A 20,666-nucleotide genomic window follows, 5' to 3' on the forward strand; every position below is an offset into this window, starting at 1 on the left:
GATGGCGCAGTCCCTTGTAGATCTTTGGCTAATTTGCTGCCATTTATATTTGGACAACATCCATAGAATTTCTCCTTGGATAAAGACAGACGTCAAACAGGGAGTGTTACCAGTGCTTTATTATATTCTTTTACAACTAAATTATACTTTGAACCACAATGATATATGCAGTGCACACAGCTGTTGTGTGTTGCTATGCAAAATCTGTTGCTAACACATGTAGAAAAATCAGCACTTTGCTCTGTGTACCCTGCTATTTAAGCTGGGGGGGGGGGAGCATTCAAATGGTTGCGGTGTTTAAGTACATTAGCATACACATCTTCAAAATCAGTAGAAGGAAAGCAAATAAAAGTATCTTTGGCCATGTAGCAGCAGTGCTGACAAAACTGAGAGTAGGTTTTTGTAAGTGAAAAGCTACAATGGAAATAATGCTGAAGAAAAGGGTTGCCATACATCCAGAATTTCCCGGACATAACCGGAATACTGCAGTCAGAAGCAGTGCCTGGGCGGAAATCAGTGAAATGTCTGGGAAAATCCAGACGTGTCATTTTCGCGATGTCCCTTAAAAAGAGCTCAAAAACATCATTTTTTTTGCATTTATGCCAGCAACTTTAGGCAAACTTTAAAAAGCTCAACAACTTTTGAATCCAGATTTTCACTTTTTGAAATATGGCAACCCTACCTGAACACTTAACACAAACTAGGTAAGGTTCACATTTCATCCACAGACCCACTAATTAAGTGTTTTGGTATCAATGAGCATTTTGTGCAATGGGTGAAGTTCATGAATAGTTGACAGATGTTGAATCCATAGAAACAGGAGAATAATAAAGCTATTTAAATGCAAGCATATAAACCTAAATTGTTCCATCTAAGAGGTAGCAGAAAGAAGTATACTTGGCTTTGTCTTGTTTGGCCTACTCAACAACAAACTACTGCCTCTTAATGACCCACATAGTGATGAGCTCAAACACGAATGCTACCTAAGGATATTGAATAGATCAAACACTTCAGAGAAAACTTTTAACCACATTACTTTCATCATCTTTCTCTCTCCAAACAATCTTCAGATATAGCAAGAAGATACTTCTCCATTAGCATAAGATTCTGAAAACAAGCATGAAGGATTAACTAAAAATTAGCCGCACTCCTTTCAGAGATGTGACTTCTTGGGAAACAGGGATGGGGTGATGTGACTGCATTTGAAGCAGAGGAGACTGAAGAGCAAACTCCTCAACATGTTTGCAAACAGAAAGGACCAAATCCCAATCAAAAGGGCTCAAAATCTGAAATCCAGTAAAATGTCTTAAATTAATTTCCCACTGTTAATAGCCTGTTCTGTGAAGTTATTGGTCTTGTGAGAGGGAACCGAGAAAGCCCCAGTAAATGAGCTGCAGTCCAGGTGATTTTCCGCACAATGCTTGTTGAGTTTAATTTTCACACAATGCACAAAAAGGATGTACTTCGTTTTTACAGAGCTAACAAAGAACTTCTTTGATATAGTCATTAAATGGGAAAGCTTGACAATCTAGGTGTACCACATAGAGACAGACCAACCCTCCAAGTGCCCCTATTTTCCAGGGATAATCCTGGATTTATAGAAGCTGTCCCAGTTTCTGATTTGATCCCAGAATGTCCCACTTTTCCTTAGGACATCCCTAGCTTCATCAGAGAAATTATGGTGGGTTGGTGGGTATTCAACATTGAAGCCATCTGAAGGCAGCCCTGTACAGGAAAGTTTTTTTAATGTTTTATTATGCTTTTATATATATTGGAAGCCACCCAGAATGGCTGGGGCAACCTAGTCATACAGGCAGGGTTTGTTTGTTTGTTTGTTGAATAGGGTGTCCCTATTTTCATCAGAGAAATGTTGGAGTGTATGCAGAGAGAGAGACAGAGTGCTCTTTGCAGAATTTCAATACGGTCTTCACGCAAAAAACTAGATTAGAATGATAATGCTCAAAACAGTTCAATGTTTAGAAAGTACAAAATGGCTGGGTAAAATAAATGTTTCTGGTAAGGTTTTCATTAAACTACCAGAATGTGCAGATAATCTGCCCTAATCTACCAGGATTTTTATTTTACAATGATATATTGTAGCTCTGCTGGTGTTGACAAATATCTCAGACTATCTCAGATCTTGGTTCTAGCTGATTTAACTCATATCAGGGGGCATATAATGGTGGTTACATGTGCATTTTTTTGTCACACTGGTGAAGAAAAAAACGTCAGAGGAAAAACTAGATGGGATTGAATGTATGATGCAGTTACTTGGACAAGTGTGTGCACAAGCTGAAAACCCAAGAAGTCAAATTTACAAGCTTCCCTTCCACCTCTGTAGTGAGACCTGAGTGGCTCTTTTAGGTAGAGGTGAAATTGGGAAGGGATTTGAAACCCCTTGTCAGTTTCACCTCTGCAGTGAAGGGGCTTCTCTCCACTGGCAGGTGGGAAGAAAGCTTGTCAGTTCTGCTGCTGCTGTTTGCAGCCTTTTTGTGCGAACTGGATAATGCACACTTAGTCCTGAAAATGTAAGTCATGGAGCCATGAATTTGCATATGTAAAATACAAGCATGCATTTGCCAGCTCTCTCATAACACACGTCCGTGTGTACAACCGCTCTTTCATGGCTTAAACAAAAGTGTTGTTTGGAAAAGTAAGGATATCCATGATGCCCTATGGGCATTCTGACATTATGTCAGAATCATGGGGAATTCTGCAGAAATAAAGTCATTAGTTTCACATATCTCTAGTTTTCTCTTCTTTGCACTGGACCCAGGTACCGCTCTCACACTCTGTGGGGCTGCAGGGTGGGGTTTACTAATAGGCAAACTAAGTCTCTCCCTTGAGCCTCAATTTTTTAGGGGCTTGAAATAGTTGAAGAGGAAAAGGTCACGTCAATCAGGCAATCCACCTTAGCAAATAAGCACTTATAATAAATTCAGTATAAGAGTACCCTTGCCAGTCAAAGAAAAAAAAACCCCACATGGAGAAACATCTATTTTTTTACACTGCCACAGTAAGAATTCATTTCAGCTAGCAAGCCCAGGAGAGTGAGGTGTTAGGAAAGTCCCTACTTTTCAAAGAAATACTGTGCATTTGTTTAAAAAGATTCTATTAAATGTGATTGTAAGTTGGCTCTGATAGAAGCAGACAAAAGGCTATCCAGGCGAAAAACCACAAGTAAGACAATGGCCTAGCTGGAACTTTACACAGCCTGAGTGTGGCTACCATACTCCTTTAAAATGCCCCAGGAAAGTTATGGGTCACCCTCAGTTTGCACAGGAAACACTGCCTCAGCTTATACCTGCATTATAGTCCATCACCCCAACACTTTGTGTTGCCTCATACCAATTTTCCATCAAACAAATATTGCTCACTAGACAGTTCCAAAGTGGCACTTTTAAGTTAACTCTGCTCTGATGGGAAGACATTTCTTCCTAGTTTAAACAATACAAACTTCAAATACTAAAAGAAAATGTAAAGGGATTGAGTGGGAGACCTTGTCTCTGAATACTTCCAGCTCCCTCTTGAAAGCAGGGGTTGTGTAGTTGTTCTTTCAGCTGTGTCACAATCTCTTTTAGATTACCACCAAACACAGATAACAATCTGAAGCAAATATAACCAGATTCCAAGTGTGCATATAGGTCTGGTAGCAGGGTCCCAAAAGGGCTTGACGAATTGAAATGAGTTCAATACTAGCAAAATATAATTGCTGCTCGAAAGTTGGCAGCTATATTGTAAAGTAGGTTAACCTTGAATGTTTAAACATGTGCTGGTGACTGATGCGTGTTTACCATAGAGAAACACACATATGCATATAAGTGCGTGGGTGCTTGTAGTATCTGCTACATCTACCACATTCCCATTACCAACAAGAAATGTGGGTATGCCCACCATGGGAAGATACCACAGGTAAGTGGGTAGCCTTATGCTTGTAATGAAGATGATTTATTGCATTTCTGAGATGTGCTGGTAAAAAGCAGATCCCACCCCTCTGGATTAATTTTGACAAGTGGCCAAAACTGCCCACCTCTTAGTCACCTAACATTTTCATTACATCAGATGACTGGCAGGTGGCCAGCCCTACCCACCTATCAAAGTTGACCCATGGGTGGAAGAAGATAAAGATCTGGCCCACCGCTGACTTATATACTAAGAGAGACTCAAGGCAACTATAGAAAATTAAGGTACAAAATATGAAACCAAGCAACAGGTACAACACAAATACAGTGGTACCTTTGATCTCAAACTTAATCCGTTCTGGGAGTCCGTTTGACTCCCAAAATGGTTCGAAAACCAAGGTACAGCTTCCGATTGGCTGCAGGAGTTCCCCGCACTCTAGCGGAAGCCACGTCAGATGTTCGGCATCCAAAAATCGTTCACAAACCAGAACACTCACTTCCGGGTTTGCAGCGTTCAGGAGCCGATTTGTTCGGGAGGCAAGCCATTCGGGAACCAAGTTACCACTGTACTTTTAATACCCTAAATGCAGCAGCTGGTCAGAAATTCCCAGCAGAAAAATAACTTGTAAGACTCAGCAGATACTATCAAAAACCATTAAACACTGGGAAGTAGAGGATGTTTGCACTCAGCAAAAATATGTTGCTGTTAATGGTAAGTTTCTCCATGTCAAAGTCATTAACTACTAGATATTCACTTAGAAAACACATTCAGATTTTTTTGCTTTTTGCTTTTTTAAAAGATCCATCATTTATGGGAATATTTATAGATTATAATTTTCAGTAGGGATTACACCAAGCCTTATGAGGTCCCTCTCCGAGGGTCTTCTGCTGGTTCCCTCATTGCGAAAAGGGAAGTTACAGGGAACCAGGCAGAGGGCCTTCTCCGTAGTGGTGCCCTCCCTGTGGAACACCGTCTCTTCAGATGTCAAGATAAAGAACTATACAACTTTTAAAAGACATCTGAAGGCAGCCCTGTATTGGGAAGTTTTTAATGTTTGATGCTTTATTATGTTTTATATATTTGTAGGCTGCCCAGTGTTCCACAAGGCTTGACGATCCCCCAGACTTTCTTGTGAAGCAAGGTGGAGTCCTTGGGGCAATGGAAGCACATGGTTTTAAGATTACAAGTGAAAAATCAGGAACTACATATTTCCATTTAAAAGTACAGTTCCCAGGCTCCCCTGCAACAGTGGATGGTCTCTGCACACTCTTGAGCCTCTGTTGTACTAGGAAACTAATAATTTAAGGATTAAATCTCTGCAATTGTCAAATAACATTTAAGCCATTTGGGAGGACAACGCACCAGTCATAAAAAAGTACTGAGAAAGATCTCCCATGGGTATCTTTCTAAGCTTCCTTGGACTCAGCAACCTCACAGAAAATTTCAACCTTCTCTGAGAAAGCTCAGAAAATCCAGTTCGATCCAGAGGTTGCTCATCATCACTAGTTTTCCAGCTGCTGCTTAGTGCTAAGAATAGACTCTACATCTTAGATTATTTTTAAGAAACTCAAAATTTGGATATTGACTTTGATTTTGAGATCCAAGTTCCAAAAGAACATGGGTATAAGTGGCATAGTTTACATTTCAGATTCAAGTAGAGCATTTTGAAGCACAACCCAACTTTCTTTGGCTATCACCACTAGTGTGAAATTCTGTAAAAGTCACTGGCAATCAGTGCAGACAGTACTGAGATAAAGGGGCCATTGCTCTAACTCTGTGTAGGGCAGTTTCTTAGGCCAACTGCCCTATGAATGCCAGGCAAACCAAACAAATTGTTTTCTGTTCTTCCTTCACATCTCAAATGATGTAAACCTAGCATAGCTACTGATTCATGTAAACAGCAGGTTTTGCAAAAAGCTAAGGACTGAATGGACCTGGAGACAGAATTATTCTGCCAAACACACTGTGATATAAATAATTGGTTTTCATACTCCACAAGCTTTAGGTGTTAAAAGTCACATGAATCTGAACAAATATAATTGATAGAGTAAATAAGGTAACGAATACATATTTATATATACAAATATATCTTCAATATCCTTACTCTGGGTCGTATGGGGACATTAAGGCTGTTGCAAAATATATCCGTGTATGTGTTCCGAAAAGACTTTAGAAGCGTATCATGGTGAGGTTTGTAAAGTTGAGCAATGTAAGAGATTTTTGTTTTTCTATTTGCAGTAATCCCTTCCTTCCTAATGGGTCTTCTTATGACTTGATCCTAATATTGGCTTGCACCAGCAAGTGAGTGTTTAGAGGTAGTTCTTCTAATTGTTCTACCACCACAAAGTCCTAGAACATGACATTATGGTACCAAAGGAATGTGGTCTTGGTGGTGTAAACAAATGATCTTACCATATGCTGTAAAAAACAACTACAACAAAACACCACCCCCAGTGATGCAACTACCAGAGCAATGCCCATAAGATTTAGGTTGTTATAAGTTGTTCAACTGCAGGTAAGTTCATGTAGGCACACAGCTGGAGAGTTTGTTGTTTCCAGCTGCAGCGTTTGCCAATAATGCTAGAACAGTCCTAGAACAATATGCTTTTCATCTAATAGTCAAATCCTTGACAGAATAAATGCTTTTGATAAATGGTGAGTCTTGACAGAAAGTGACTGGATTGGCTTCCACAGGCAATGTTGACAAACAATAACCCATTTGCTAAACACTGGACTGTAGAGATAATAGTGGCTCCGATTTGTGCTGAGTAGTGACTCAGCTAAGTGAAAACAAAAATCCAGGGATCCTGAATGCTCTGCCAAGGTAAGTTGCTTGCCAATTTTCCTTCTGCATTTACAGCTAAAAATCTTGTCAAAGCTCCGCTTTTAAATCTATTGATCCTTACCATAAGGATGGGGTACTGTATTGGAAAACACAAGCATTATCATCTCCTGTCCTCATGAGTTACTACACTCAATAGTAAGCAAGGTCAAGAAAGGGGGGGGGGGGGCTTTTTTCCCTGATCGCTTATCCAAAATGTGAAAGCCTTCTCCCCAGGAACTAAAAAAAGATAAAACACGTTTCTCGATTTTACACCAATATGGATAGGCCATATTAATCAGATGCAATATAATTTTTCGATTGAAGCAAAGCATATGGATCTGAAAGAGCTCTGCTAAAACATCAACTAGCTCTGCATGTACTGCTAACAGACACCACGGGGTATTCTCGGTATTGTAGCTGGTGTGAATTGCCATTAAAAACCGAAAGACTTTAGGGTGTAAAAAACAATCAAGGAGTTGTTCAAACTGCATGTAATAGCCAAGATCCAGATTCTTATACTATTAGTCACGGTGAATAATACCATTTTCCACAAACACATCAGTTGAAATAGACACAGCTCCATGTAAGACTATTTTGAATGGTTAGCATTTAGCTAACCACCCTAGCATTTAGGGTGGAATGTGTTCAGGGCATCAGATGTGATTACATTTTAAAGAAGGCACTTTTAAACTGCTTTCTGTCCTGTTGAACTGGATTGTATACAGACACAGACACACACACACGTACTTAAAAAGTCCTCTTTTAATCTGAGTTTCTCAGGTGTTCTTTTGAAATAGCTTTTTTCAAGCGAGATAGCTTTTTCAGCCTGAGGGCCACATTCACACTTGGTCAATCTTTTGGGGGCCACATGCCAGTGGTACACGGGGCCAAAGACAAAAGTAAGCAAAGCAATAAATGTAAATGTGGACTTTTTATAGTTGCTTATCTTCCACGCACACTCACACATCTCTCGGTCATCCACCTAGCCAAGCAAGAGGCATTGGATTTGTTCAAGGACAAATCCAAGCTAGGCAAAACCACTCAAGAGGAGCATGGAGCAGGACTCGTGAGGGCTGTGGTCTCAGGAGAGTCCCAAGAGTCAGACAGAGAAGCCAGGAAGGCCATGTTTGCCCCCCAGGCCTGAGGTCCCCAACCCCAGCAGAAGATGCAGTAGACCCATCTCAGGGCAAATCAGGGCTCCATGGAAACCTAGATGTGCCCTGGAAATGGAGGAGATGATGATTAATTGGAGGAGGCAATGGGGCAGTGAGAATTTTGCACATAGAAGCTCAGAGTTTTCCTACAGAGAGAAGCTTTCCCAGTGATCAGCTTTCAAAACAGGCAAATTTAAATATCTCACATGGGCCCATTTGTGTCAGCTCATAAAGTCACTATCACCCGAAGATAGAGCACTTAATACCTCACTACCAAATCTGTGAACTGCCTCCATCTTGGGGTCAATTGCTATGAAAGCTCTGCCTGTGGCATTTAATCTGTATTTCACATATGCAAACAACTGTTTCGCGTTGCTGTCATCAAGCGATAAGTATGCCTGTGTGCGTCAATTCTACTTGGCAATTTTTTTAAAAAAATGAAAAGACAAAGAATAGTGGAGCTTCCTGTGATACAACCGTTGGGCAGCTCGCTCAGCAGGTCTGCGGCAAGTGGGGCTTGTACAGGTGCGCTGAAACCTGTCCATGCGTGACTCAGTGTAGGAATTGAAGGAAGCCAGGTCTGCATCATCAAACATCCAGGAAAGCCTAAGGCAGAGGACACACTGGCTAGGGCAGTGCATTCCTCACTCCACGCAGCTCTTTGCCACTGTTACTTGATCAACCTCAAATGGAGCTTGTGTTTGTGTTGCTCATGCCGCTCCCATCGGCAGAGATATGACTGGAGAAGAAAATAGCTGGTATGGGGAGTGTTTGGTTCTCCTCTATGGTCATTTTCTGCTGTCATTTGCCTTGCCCAAGGACTTGCATTGACACCGCTTCACTGGACAGCTTAGGTCTGCAGCCGAAGGGACAAAGATGAATTGTACCTGCAAAAGCTCCGGGGTGACTTAAATGTAGTGTGGAGCAGAAATGACAAACAGTGCCCAAATCAAAGCACTCTTATCCAGGGTGAGCTACAGTTTAAGAACAGGGAAGGGAAATGCTGCTGGACCAGACAAAGGGCCCTTCCAATCCAATGACATGGCCTGGATAGCTCAGTTGGTTAGAGCGTGCTGCTGATAACACCAAGGTTGCAGGTTTGATCCCTGTATGGGACAGCTGCATATTCCTGCATTGCAGGGGGTTGGACTAGATGACCATCAGGGTCCTTTCCTGCAGGTATAAGGTGGTGTACAAATTTACGAAATAAAATAATGAAGAAAACTCTACAATTCTATGTGTTTCCCATGGCAGGCTACCTGGCTCCAATAAGCTCCCGAGGAGTTCATTATGGCAGTGGACACACAACCATGGTTTGTATTCAGTTATATGGTGTCTTGACTTAGTAGTTCATCCATATAGCTGTCACTGCTAATAGACTTATCTTGCATGACTTGGTTTTATTTAAAATGCTATTTAATTTAGGTTTTTATGGGCCACTGGGACCATCCTCAGTTCATGTCCCCCAGCCTCAACCCTTTACAGTAGTACCTCGGGTTAAGAACTTAATTCGTTCTGGAGGTCCGTTCTTAACCTGAAACTGTTCTTAACCTGAGGTACCACTTTAGCTAATGGGGCCTCCCGCAGCTGCCGTGTGATTTCTGTTCTCATCCTGAAGCAAAGTTCTTAACCCGAGGTGCTATTTTTGGGTTAGCAGAGTCTGTAATCTGAAGTGTCTGTAACCTGCAGTGTCTGTAACCCGAGGTACCACTGTTTTTGTTTCAAAGGAAAAACACCAGAACCCCACGGCTGATCTGTCTACACTTAAAAATGCTTCTACTCCAAGTCATTCATCCAAGGAAGGTCCACAGACTTCATTCAGGTGGTCTGCAGCATGCAGCAAATAATTATACATTATAATTGAGGCAAGAGGAAGAAAAAAATCATGAAGTGGTCTGCCAGCACTTTCAGCCATTTTCAAGTGGGAGAAAACGTTTGGGAACCACAGGTCTATTGCCATTGCAGGCAAATCTCCTTGCAAGCATCTCAGATTCATACTATGAAGCCTTTCTACCGGCAGTCAAATGTGACTACAGGAGATGGTTTTTGGTTCAGTGGCAGAGCGAATGCTCTGTATGCAAAAGGTCCTAGGATCAATCCCTGACATTTCCAAGTAGGGATGGAAAAGATTCCTGTCCAATATCTTAGAGAATTGCTGCTAGTCAGTTTATACTGAGCTAGATGGACCAAATGATCTGACATATTATATTGCAAGTTCCTGTTTTCCTAACTCTTGGCAGTTATGAAAGCAGAACAAATGTCTTTCAGGTCCTGCTGCATTCAATTTGCTTTTGTTTGGGGTTTTGTTTGTTTTTAAAGTAATTATTTCCATGATAATTATGAAACAAACTTCATGTGAAGTTTTTTGGAAGCAGCTACCATTCTAATGTGGGTCTGAAACAGCATTGAATCTTTACAAAATTGCGCTGTTGATAATCGCGGTGCCTGCTAGTGGTAGCTACACATTTTATTCATTCATTCGTTTTACATTATACTGCTTTTCTAGGAAAATACTACAGGATGGTTTCTATGTTCTCCCCAATGGGCAATGTTTGGACAAATGAATGAAATCATCTACATGCTGATGTAGAAATCTTTGCAAATTACATTTTGTCACATCTTGTGGTGACTTCTATGACTGCATATGCCGGAAACTAGTTACTGAAAGCAGTATCACCAAAAAAAGAGGGTTTAAATTCAAATAAAAAAATATGGAGTATAGCAGAGCAAAATTGTGCAGGGTAGGTTACGAGAGAGAGAGAATTGAAACACATCTTCCTTCCCTTCTGTGCAGGTGTGTGTATGTGTTTGTTTGTTACTAGTTTTAAAAATATTTCTCTCAAGTTGACCTACAAACATATGAGCTAAACATATAAAAATGCATAAATACATAACTTTAAGAACTACCAATAACATTATTCCACTTGATTAACAATAGTTAATCCAACAGAACCTAAAATAGTGCGTAAACAGAATATAAACATCACATCAGTAGCCCCCTTAAAATCATTCCCCCAAAAAGTGTAGAAAGAAAAAATAGGTCTTGAAGGCTTTCTTCCATATTTATATGGATGTGACCTGCCTGATCAGGCCATCAGTAAGAAAGCCTCTCCCATGTGCCTGCCAATCTTACTGTTCTCATAGGTGGAAAAATAAGCAGAGTAGTCTGGATCATGTTCAGAGATGACTTTTAAGGCTGATATCAGGAAAGCCTATAGTTCTAGGTTAGAAAGATCCTTCCATAATCTCCACATTTCTCAGGCCATCCCATGGCTATACAGTGGTACCTCTGGTTACAAACTTAATTCATTCCGGCGGTCCGTTATTAACCTGAAACTTTTCTTAACCTCAGGTACCACTTTAGCTAATGGGGCCTTTTGCTGCCTCTGCATAGCCGGAGCACGATTTCTGTTCTCATCTTGGAGCAAAGTTCTTAACCCGAGGTAGTACTTCCAGGTTAGCGGAGTCTGTAACCCGAAGTGTTTGTAACCCGAGGTACCACTGTATTAGAGAACAGGAGTGTCTGCAGGAATTTTTCCAGGTGTGTGTGTTTGTGAAGAGCAAATTAGAACATTGAAACAGGGAGCACAAAAGCTGAGAAACTGGAGATTATGGTTCACAAAGTGGGGTGCAATTTATGTTGGGAAGGAATAATCCATGTTCTGTCCTGAGGTTGAAGACACCATTCAAGCAAGAAGACAAAATCATCAGCTTTGATAACATGATGGCCATGTTAGGGCCTTCCTTTCACAGAAGGCAGAAAGTGCTCCTAGAAGCCACTCTACAAGGCCTCAGCACAAGGCTTCAATCCAGATTTCCATCAACTCTACTTAGAATGGAAGTCAAGGCATCTGGAAGGTCTTCTCCAACTGAGCTTGGCTGAGCTCTTCCAGGACAACATAAACTATCACAGGGATCCACTCCATGCCCTTTGGAACCTAATCTTAAATCTGCTCATTTCTGCCTGCATCTTGCCTGAGCTCCTCCATCCCGCTGCCAATTGTTCTAGATTCAAGCCAAAAGCTCCTGTAGAAAAAGCAGGACAGAGGGACCGTTTAGTGCATAGACACGGCAGGACAGAAGGGCTCAAGCCATGGAGCTCCTCTCAGCATGCTTGGCCTTTATGCAAACACATGACCTTTAGCTTAATTTCATGTTTATTCTTTGTATCTCGTCTCGACAAGTAGTATGGTATTGTTAAATATTCTGTAAGATGCTTTGAACACTACTTGAGCTAACAAAAATTAATGGAGATCCAAGGACTAATATATGTAGTATACAAGCGTATGTGGGATTGAATAAATTGTGAATGAGTTGGAGGCAGGAGGGGGAAACTGCATGCTCTCCAATATTTCTCCGATGAAAATAGGAACATCCCATAATGATCGTTTTACTATTTCTACCCCACACATCTTATTGGGTTGCCCCAGCACTCTGGACAGCTTCCAGCATATATAAAAACATAATAAAACATTAGACATTAAAAAACTTCCCTATACAGGGCTGCCTTCAGACGGCTCAGGAGTTATATAACTCCATACCCTCCAACATTTCTCCAATGAAAATAGGGACATCCTAAGGAAAGGAGGTACATTCCAGGATCAAATCAGAAACTGGGACAGCTTCTCTAAATCAGGGGTGTCCCTGGAAAATAGGGACACTTGAAGGGTCTGGAACTGCTTCTGACATACCCAAACACATGACAAAACAGAGGGCAGTAAAAACTGGGGAGAGCAGTCCCAAACAACACAGGGAACAGCAATATTTCTGTAGCAACATCTCCAAAATTAATTTCATACAACCAGGCTGCAGTTTCAAATATTTGTTAGGCAACCATTGTGTTAAAACCAGGCTGACCTGTGCTCCAGTGCCCTTCCATATAACGAGGTTAATGAGGCAACTGAGTGAAGCATCTTTCCATACTCAGCCCTAGCAATTTGATTTGAGGGCTTCGGGTCTTGGGTATTTTTGTCCAGAATAAGGTCTCTTATTCTCCTCTTAAGGCTGCCCTTCATCCGTGAAATTCAGTTGTAACACTAATCTTTGCAGCAAATTATATGTAATAGCCCATTTCTTAAAAAGCAAGGCAATACAGTTCTTACTGAATGTTAAGAGCATTTCACAGTCTAATGTAAAATGCAAATATTTTCTTCTCAAGGTCAGATATCTGAGCAAATATGAGTTGTGATCTCCTTCACAGTATTTTGTTTAAAGGAGATATGCCATTGTGGATATATTGAATAATCTGTAACAATTAAAGGATTGCTAAAATGAGGAATGACTACCAAGTATATCACAGATAATATATATATATATACTGGACATACACAAATTAGAAACATAAAACAAAATACTATTCACTTTCAATATATATTACTGTACATGAGGGCTTTTTTTCAGCCGGAACTTGCCGGAACTTAATTCCAGCACCTCTCAGGTGGGCGCCATTGCCGTTCTAAGAGAACGAGGAAGGTGTTCATGGTGAGTTCTGGCACCTCTTTTTCTAGAAAAATAACACTGCTGTACATAACAGTCAATGCCCATCGCATAATCCTATGGAAGGATAATGGTTAACATCATGAGCTATGTGCCCTGAAATCATGGGTTCAGATTTCCATTTTACTCATGAAGTCACTTTAAGGAGGCCATTATTTCTTCAGCCTCTGGAAAACAGTAAGAAGGAATTAATAATACTGGTCTACCTTACAAAGGCTGAAGGAAGGTTTCATGAAACAATGTATGTGGAAAAACTTTAATCCCTAAGGAGCATTACTATATAAATACTGCTAACTATAATTTTATGCATAGTACCATTAGTAATACTACTAGCATAATGGTTTCCAGTTGGGAGTGGGGAAGTATATTATGGCATGTGGTGCTAATGACAGTTGTAAGAAATTTCCTTAAGGAAAATACAGCTCTTCACTATCACATTTTGTTTGAATAAATGTTTCAAGTTAGAAGCCACTGTGAAGCATGAAACTGTCAATTAATATGTTTGAGCAATTTTGCCACTTGCAAAGAGGTATATTGGGAGTGCCTATTATCAAAAGAATGCATGTAACTTATCTTTTAAACAAACCTCCCATATTTTCATAAAATTCCTGCAGCCAGAGAAATGTCCAATAAACAAGCATGTGATATGTCCACAACACTTTGTAAGCAGAAGATACTACAGGAATTTGTAATGTTTCTGCTTGCTAATGATTCTTCCACAAAATGCTTTCTCCCTGTTTATGTATTTATCTACCCCCTATTTCAGAATACACACTTTACATTTTGCAATATGAAACATGCCAAGGGGTATATTTTTGAATTTCATGATTCTCCAACTTGATTCTCTTCAGAAACATTCTTCTTTCGCAATCAACATCCATTATGTATTAACAGCCCAGTTTTATTGCTTACGCTGATTGTAAAATACTGTGCAGTGAACAGCTCAGTATAAATGGTGTCTGAAAGCATTTTATTTTTTAATGTGTCGTCTTAAAGATTTGCTCTGATTCATTCTTCCATACATGAAGATAAGCAGAACTAGAAAGAGGAGGTTTCGCCTGTATATAACCTTCCACAGTACACGCTGCAGCTTCTTCTAAACAAATCGGAACTGTTGAAGCACTTTCCATGAAATGGCAAGTGATTTATTTCATATTTCCAATATATATTTTCTTTAAAGTGCCTCTGAGATTTGTGGGGAGGGGGGCATATTTTCTCTCATGACTCATCCACCATGAATTTCTCATTTACGAAACTATGTTAGAAGTAAAAAGTGATAGTCAATGAAGGAATATGAAGGCTGACAAGATCATATCCACTACTGTATTCACAACAAGAGAGAACTGGCCCTAGTAACTGCTAAACTACATGGGCGAATGTGACAGATTTCTCTGCTGCTTCCATTTACAGAGGATCGTGCACTCCACCAAAACAGATAGGCGCTGATAGATTAAGCACATTGTTGCTATATATTTCGCCGTAAAATACAGAGAGAGAACAGCAAGAGTAATGGAAGCGTCTCAAACATGGCAGTACTGCAGCAAAAACAATAAGAGGAAAGCATTGCCAGGGTAGGCTGTTCCTCTTGTAGCATCCCTCTTTAGAAGAACATTTCTACAAAATGGGGTGATTTATATACACGCTGCCATCATTCCGTTGCAGAGGTTATAGGATTTTCAGAGCTAGCATGCACAATCATGTAATTGCAGTATTACCGAAGCATTTATTCTGATTGACATCGTTGCTGGCTCACAAACCCCCTCAAAAATGCCTTTTCCTTCAAGCTACATCTCTCCTGAGTGCGAGGAAAGAAGCGCGTGTTGCATTTAAACCTCAGCAAACTCATATGCCACGAGTGAACCTGGGGCCTTGCAATAGTGCTAAATGACGACCCAGGATGAGAGAATGGAGTAGACTTTATAATATCGACTGCGCTGTAAGGAGAAATATCGGCAGTAGTAGATACTTCATGTCAGATCTATTAAAATAGGCGAGGCCTACTGGAAGCAAATGATCTGTCAATCATAACAGTGTTCCTGTGTGAACCAGAATCTCCTGCACAGGAGCAGAGCAAGTCCCCAGGTACCACTTTGTAATATTACCTCCATAGCACTGACAACCACCCACAGTCTTTTTTTAACATGTGGAGAAGGTTCACAGCAGATTCCTTTTCCAGTACTAAATGATTGAGATAATTAACCTAGGCAGATGTGCATGGTTGTTGTTTTTTTTAAAAAAACCCAATCTAATGTAAAATATGCTACAAATATTACTTGCCAATATTTACATGCTTTCGGCTTGATTCTTGTGAGAGGTTCTATGAGTGCAACATAAACCACATCGGATCATGTAGCGTTTGGTAGGAATGATCTCTGCCTAAGGCCCTGAAGAGGGGCTGCCAGTCAGAACTGGCAATACTGTGCTGGGTGTGGTAGAAGAATGTACTATACTATATATAGGAGTTAGAGCTGCACATGAGCACAGTGCTCTAATTCATTATGGCCCATTAATTCATGGGACATACGTAGGACAACATCTTGGCTGATTGTGCCCATGATTAGACACAGAACCATAGAGTTGGAAGGGACTCTGAGGAACATCCAGTCCAACCTCCTGCAATCCAGACTAAGGTGAGCAAAGGTCTCATTGAAATCAATGGGACAAGTTAGTCACAACTTAAAACTTCCATTTTATCACATGGTAGCTAAGTTCAGCTAGCTCAGTCTGAATCCAACCCACTGAAAATATCATTAAAACAAACAACATAACAGTCACCCCAATCTCAACAGAGTCAGTGGGAATAGATAATTCTGCTGCAATTCCACCAGAAGATCAAAGTGATAAACTCTAGTCATTTGAAAAGATGTATGAAAAGATTATGAAGCCAATCCGCATCTGGTGAGCAGAAAATAAAATGTTATCAATTATAGCACATATTGACTACATCCATGATTTTATTAAGAGATGAAAATTGGTGCCCAAAGGTGAGTTTAGAAAGAGGCTACATGTGCACAGGAGCAAATTTCAGCCATGAAAAATGTGCATACAATCTATAGAAATGTTTGGAGCAGGCAGAGGAGGCCTGCTAGTCCTAGCTAGTCTGTTTTCAAGCTTTGAAACACAGTGGGTGGTACGCTGTACCATAACATTACCCTAATTAGAAGCATTTTAATGGTAGGGCCTAGTAAAGTGAATAAAATGTTTACCTGCAGGACAAATTTTCCTGTCTCTTGTAAAACTTTTAACATAGCTTAGCAACACTTTACATAAAGCCACCCAAAAGATGCAGAAGAAAGAAGAAATTTCAAAAGAGAACCAGCATTGCAGTTTTGCAAACCTACATAAATATATATGCGTGCTTTTCATACATCTATTTTCTAAATATAGTGCGCTTATTATATGCCATTGTTCTCCTGAAGAAAGGGACCGTGAATGGTGCTCAGTCTTCCATTTGGTCAAGGCTGTCCAAGTTAAGGCTGTTTCATTCTATTCCTAGCAGGGACAGGTGAGATTATAAGCTTTAGACTTCTGTCAGTATGAACAAGAGACTCTCCACAATAGCTAGAGAAAATGAAGAAAGCAGGATTTAGGCTGTGTGCTCTGAACATGATCTACTACTGAAAAGGAACTCCCTCCCCTATTTGAACAAGAAGGTCAGGAAGAATAAAGTATGCCCAAAAGCTGCCTAACTGCAGTCTTAGTTGCTGAGCCCTCTTATGCGGCAGATTCCCTATAAAGTGACACGATGATGCTCCACAATAAATAATTAAAAACTTAAATCAGAGTGCACATCCAAATTAATTTGTGAATGGCTGATCAATGCATCCAGTAAAAGACACTTTGAACAGTGAAACCATGCTGAACAAAACATTAAGCCCTCGGACCCTTATGGCACAAGTAAAGGAACATCCCAACAGATTCATTTTATTCATTACAGAGCAGATGGCTTGCACCTAGTGTCAATGAAACCTGCAGCTGCAGTCATATGTAACATTGATCACAGGTCTTTGCCAAGATCAAAGACACAACTATTGCAAAACTGAGTACAGAGAAATCTATCCTAATAGCTCCCCTAGCAGCACATCTAAGTACCATTATTAAAGGGGACGCCTCCAAGAAGAGAAACATAGGTAGCTGAAATCCCAACTTTTAAAACTGCATATAGGAAAAATACTTTTGCTCATTGAGACCTTTTGGAAAGCACACAACTGACTATCAGGCACCGCGACGATAAAAAGAAATTGTTGCTTCCCCACCTCCTCATCTAATGGTGTACAAGAATTTAACACTTCCCCTCTTCAACAAGACAAGATTTACAAAGGAATTAAAGTTTTCTGGGAGATGTGCAGACAACTTTCAATACAGGGTACATCTACTGTATTTCTTCAGAGAAATTGGGGAGGTGGCGGAACACTCTATGAAATACTGAAATGAATGAGGATGGCATGTGCTAGCAGAAATAAAAATGGAATTTATTGGAAATGAAAATGGAACTGACATAAACCTAGCAGAATACGCAACGAAGACTTCCTCGAAGTGCCAAGTCAACTCTTGGTTTAATATTTAATGAAAGAAAGCTGCTGACCAGCCCAGGATTCCCCTGCTTTCTAGTTGTACATCACTGAACATCATTCAGCTGCCTTATAAACTCTAGCTTAGTTTCCAAGTCAGGATAAGAGGAGATTCCCTCTTTCATGTTCTTAAGACACGAATTCTTTCCTCGCAGCAAGTTGTAGTTTGTATCCTATGGTCTCTGCGAGCTCTCGGCGTTGCAGTGCTAGGCTACTAAACACACACAAACACTTCCGAGCTCCAGCATGTTTCTCTGCTAGGAGACATGCAGTCAGTTGCGGCTAATAAACCCGAGGAAGGTCTCCCATCGGAACTCAGCGCCGCACAAACATTTCGAACCGCTCCAAGACCTTCCGGAGCCTTCTCAGCCCCCACCATGCGTTCGTTGCCTGGCGCGCTGGGCTGGCAAGATCCAGAGATCTGGGAATCTCTGCGGGGGGGGGGGGAGTATTCGGTAAAGGAGCCAAGAGCTGCGCCGAGAGAGAAAGGCATTGTGTTTCTCCTCTCTCGGAATCAAAGCGAAAGGGGGCTTTTCAGTGGGAATGGCTAAAAATAGTTGCGCAGAGACTTCAGAATCCCCGATCGTGCGGCAATGGCTCGTACATTATGGCATTAAGTTTGCCTCCAACTTCCCACGCTTCGCAAGCCTCGCTGCAGATGGCACACAGGTTCATTTTGGGGCGGGGGCGGTGGGGGACGCCAGCGGGGCTGGCGATCCTCGCCGTTAGCCACAGCTATTTGCGCGTAAACAGAGCGAAGGCACGACGAGCAAAGACAGGCGTGCGGAGCAGCCTAAGACAATGGAATCCTCCTTTGCAACAGCTTGTGTGTTTGCGCGCGTGTGTGGTGTGTGTGAATGAAGTGGTCTGGCTTCCCGAAGCAGCGAAATGCACCCACGGAGAATGAGAAAGACAGACAAACACACAAACACACACACACACAACGTTCACAGTCCGTCCTGCCGGAGAGAAAGAAGATGCGAGGCAGAAGGAAGGATGGCACCAGCAGAGAGAGACTTACCAAAATACATTATGTTTCTCATTAACCATGCAGCCAGGATCCGCGCGCTGTGCGTTCAGCATTAGCTCCCGCGCCGAGGTGCTGCGATGCAAAGCGGAGCGAGCCGCTTTCATGCTACTACTACATAGTGTGGAAATTTCCCAGCCTCGGAGAGAGAGAGAGAACGAGAGCGAGAGAGCGAGCAGCGTGAGCCTCCTTGGGATCAGGGCTTTGAAGGCAGTCTTCTTCTCCCTGATACAATCCCTCACTGATTTAGCATTGACTCTCGCTGCATGCTGCACTGCCCATTCTTACTGTAATCTGACTCCTCCTTGTGATGTCCTTGCCGTGCCTGTGACATCAAGGCGAGGAGTACTACACAAAACACATTTCTTCCCTCTTCTCCCCCTTTGCGTGGGTTTTCTTGCCAAGACCCCGGGTTGAAAGTAACGCTGCCTCTCGCTAAATCTTATATAGTAAGGCAGGCGCGCGCGCACACACAGACACACTCACGCTGGCATCAAAGGGAACCACTGACACAGTGTGTTGCAGAAGGGTGGGGTGAGGGCGTGCGAGACAAAGCTGGTATTGTTTTAACATATCTCACCACCGCTAAGGGAATGGTAAGCTCTTAAGTGCTCTGTGTTGGCAGAAGCAGCTCCGTGCCAACGGAGGTAGTGATGAGTGCTGAGTTCTGATGGCAAAGAAAAAGGTGTTGGGGGCTTAAACCTGCCTGGAAGGTCTGACTCACCTGCAACCACAAGCCCACACGAATGGGAACTAACTGTGATTAATAGTGAATGGGGTAAAAAAGGGACACGGGTGGCGCTGTGGTCTAAACCACTGAGCTGCTGCGGCTTGCTGATCAAAAGGTCGGCGGTTCAAATCCCCATGACCGAGTGAGCTCCTGTTGCTCTGTCCCAGCTCCTGCCAACCTAGCAGTTCGAAAGCACACCAGTGCAAGTAGATAAATAGGTACTGCTGTGGCGGGAAGGTAAACGGCGTTTCTGTGTGATCTGGTTTCTGGCACAGTGTTCCATTGCACCAGAAGCGGTTTAGTCCTGCTGGCCACATGACCCAAAAAGCTGTCTGTGGACAAACACCAGCTCCCTCGGCCTGAAAGTGAGATGAGCGCTGCAACCCCATAGTTGCCTTTGGCTGGACCTAAGCATCCAGGAGTCCTTTACCTTTACTTGTAATAGTGAGTGGGAGCAGAAAGGCACTCTGCATATGTTCAGGGTCTGTTGAACATGGCTAAAAGGGTGGGAAATTAAGGGCCCAGGTGATAATGTGAAATGGGTGTGACTTGCAACAAAACGTTGCAGTGGGAAGTGTTCCTGTTCATGGTCAGCCAGCTAGCTCCTCTTCCAGAATCCTCATTCCATCACAACTCCCCAGCCAGTCAGAGAGCAACCTGTGCCCACTGAGCATGTTCAGCCTTTGCTGGCTGTTTGGGACCCCAGGTTCCCAGTTCCTCCAAGCCTGTTGCTGCCTCGTTTCTTGTGCCAAGATGGTATTGTTCTAGCTACGTAACAACTCTCACTCTGAGAATGAATTTAGTATTTGTATATAGGATATGTGAGCCCCAAAGATCTTGGCAATTCCTTGGCTCATGCTAAACCCAGATTATATGCAAATTAAAAGTTCTATCAAAGTTATTTTAAGCGAAGTGTTGCATTTCTCCCGCAATCCCAGCTCCAAATGAAATAAACAGTGCT

The 20,666-nt window shown here is 41.8% G+C and overlaps 1 protein-coding gene across 10 annotated transcripts in view; it reads right to left on the reverse strand.

Moving 5' to 3' along the window:
* Positions 1-20,666, reverse strand: part of ZNF385D (zinc finger protein 385D) — a 609,973-nt gene that overhangs the window by 171,920 nt on the left and 417,387 nt on the right. The window contains exon 1 of one of the 10 annotated variants that reach the window (XM_080974822.1): positions 19,264-19,423. The exons of the other annotated variants lie outside the window; for them this stretch is intronic. Coding sequence (XP_080830948.1) covers positions 19,264-19,309 — 46 coding nt within the window. The 5' untranslated portion in view covers positions 19,310-19,423. Of the gene's footprint in view, positions 1-19,263; positions 19,424-20,666 lie in introns of those variants that run through there. 10 annotated transcript variants of the gene reach the window in all.

Source organism: Podarcis pityusensis, assembly GCF_964106645.2.
Source record: "Podarcis pityusensis genome assembly, chromosome: 12".
Classification (NCBI taxonomy): Eukaryota; Metazoa; Chordata; class Lepidosauria; order Squamata; family Lacertidae; genus Podarcis; species Podarcis pityusensis.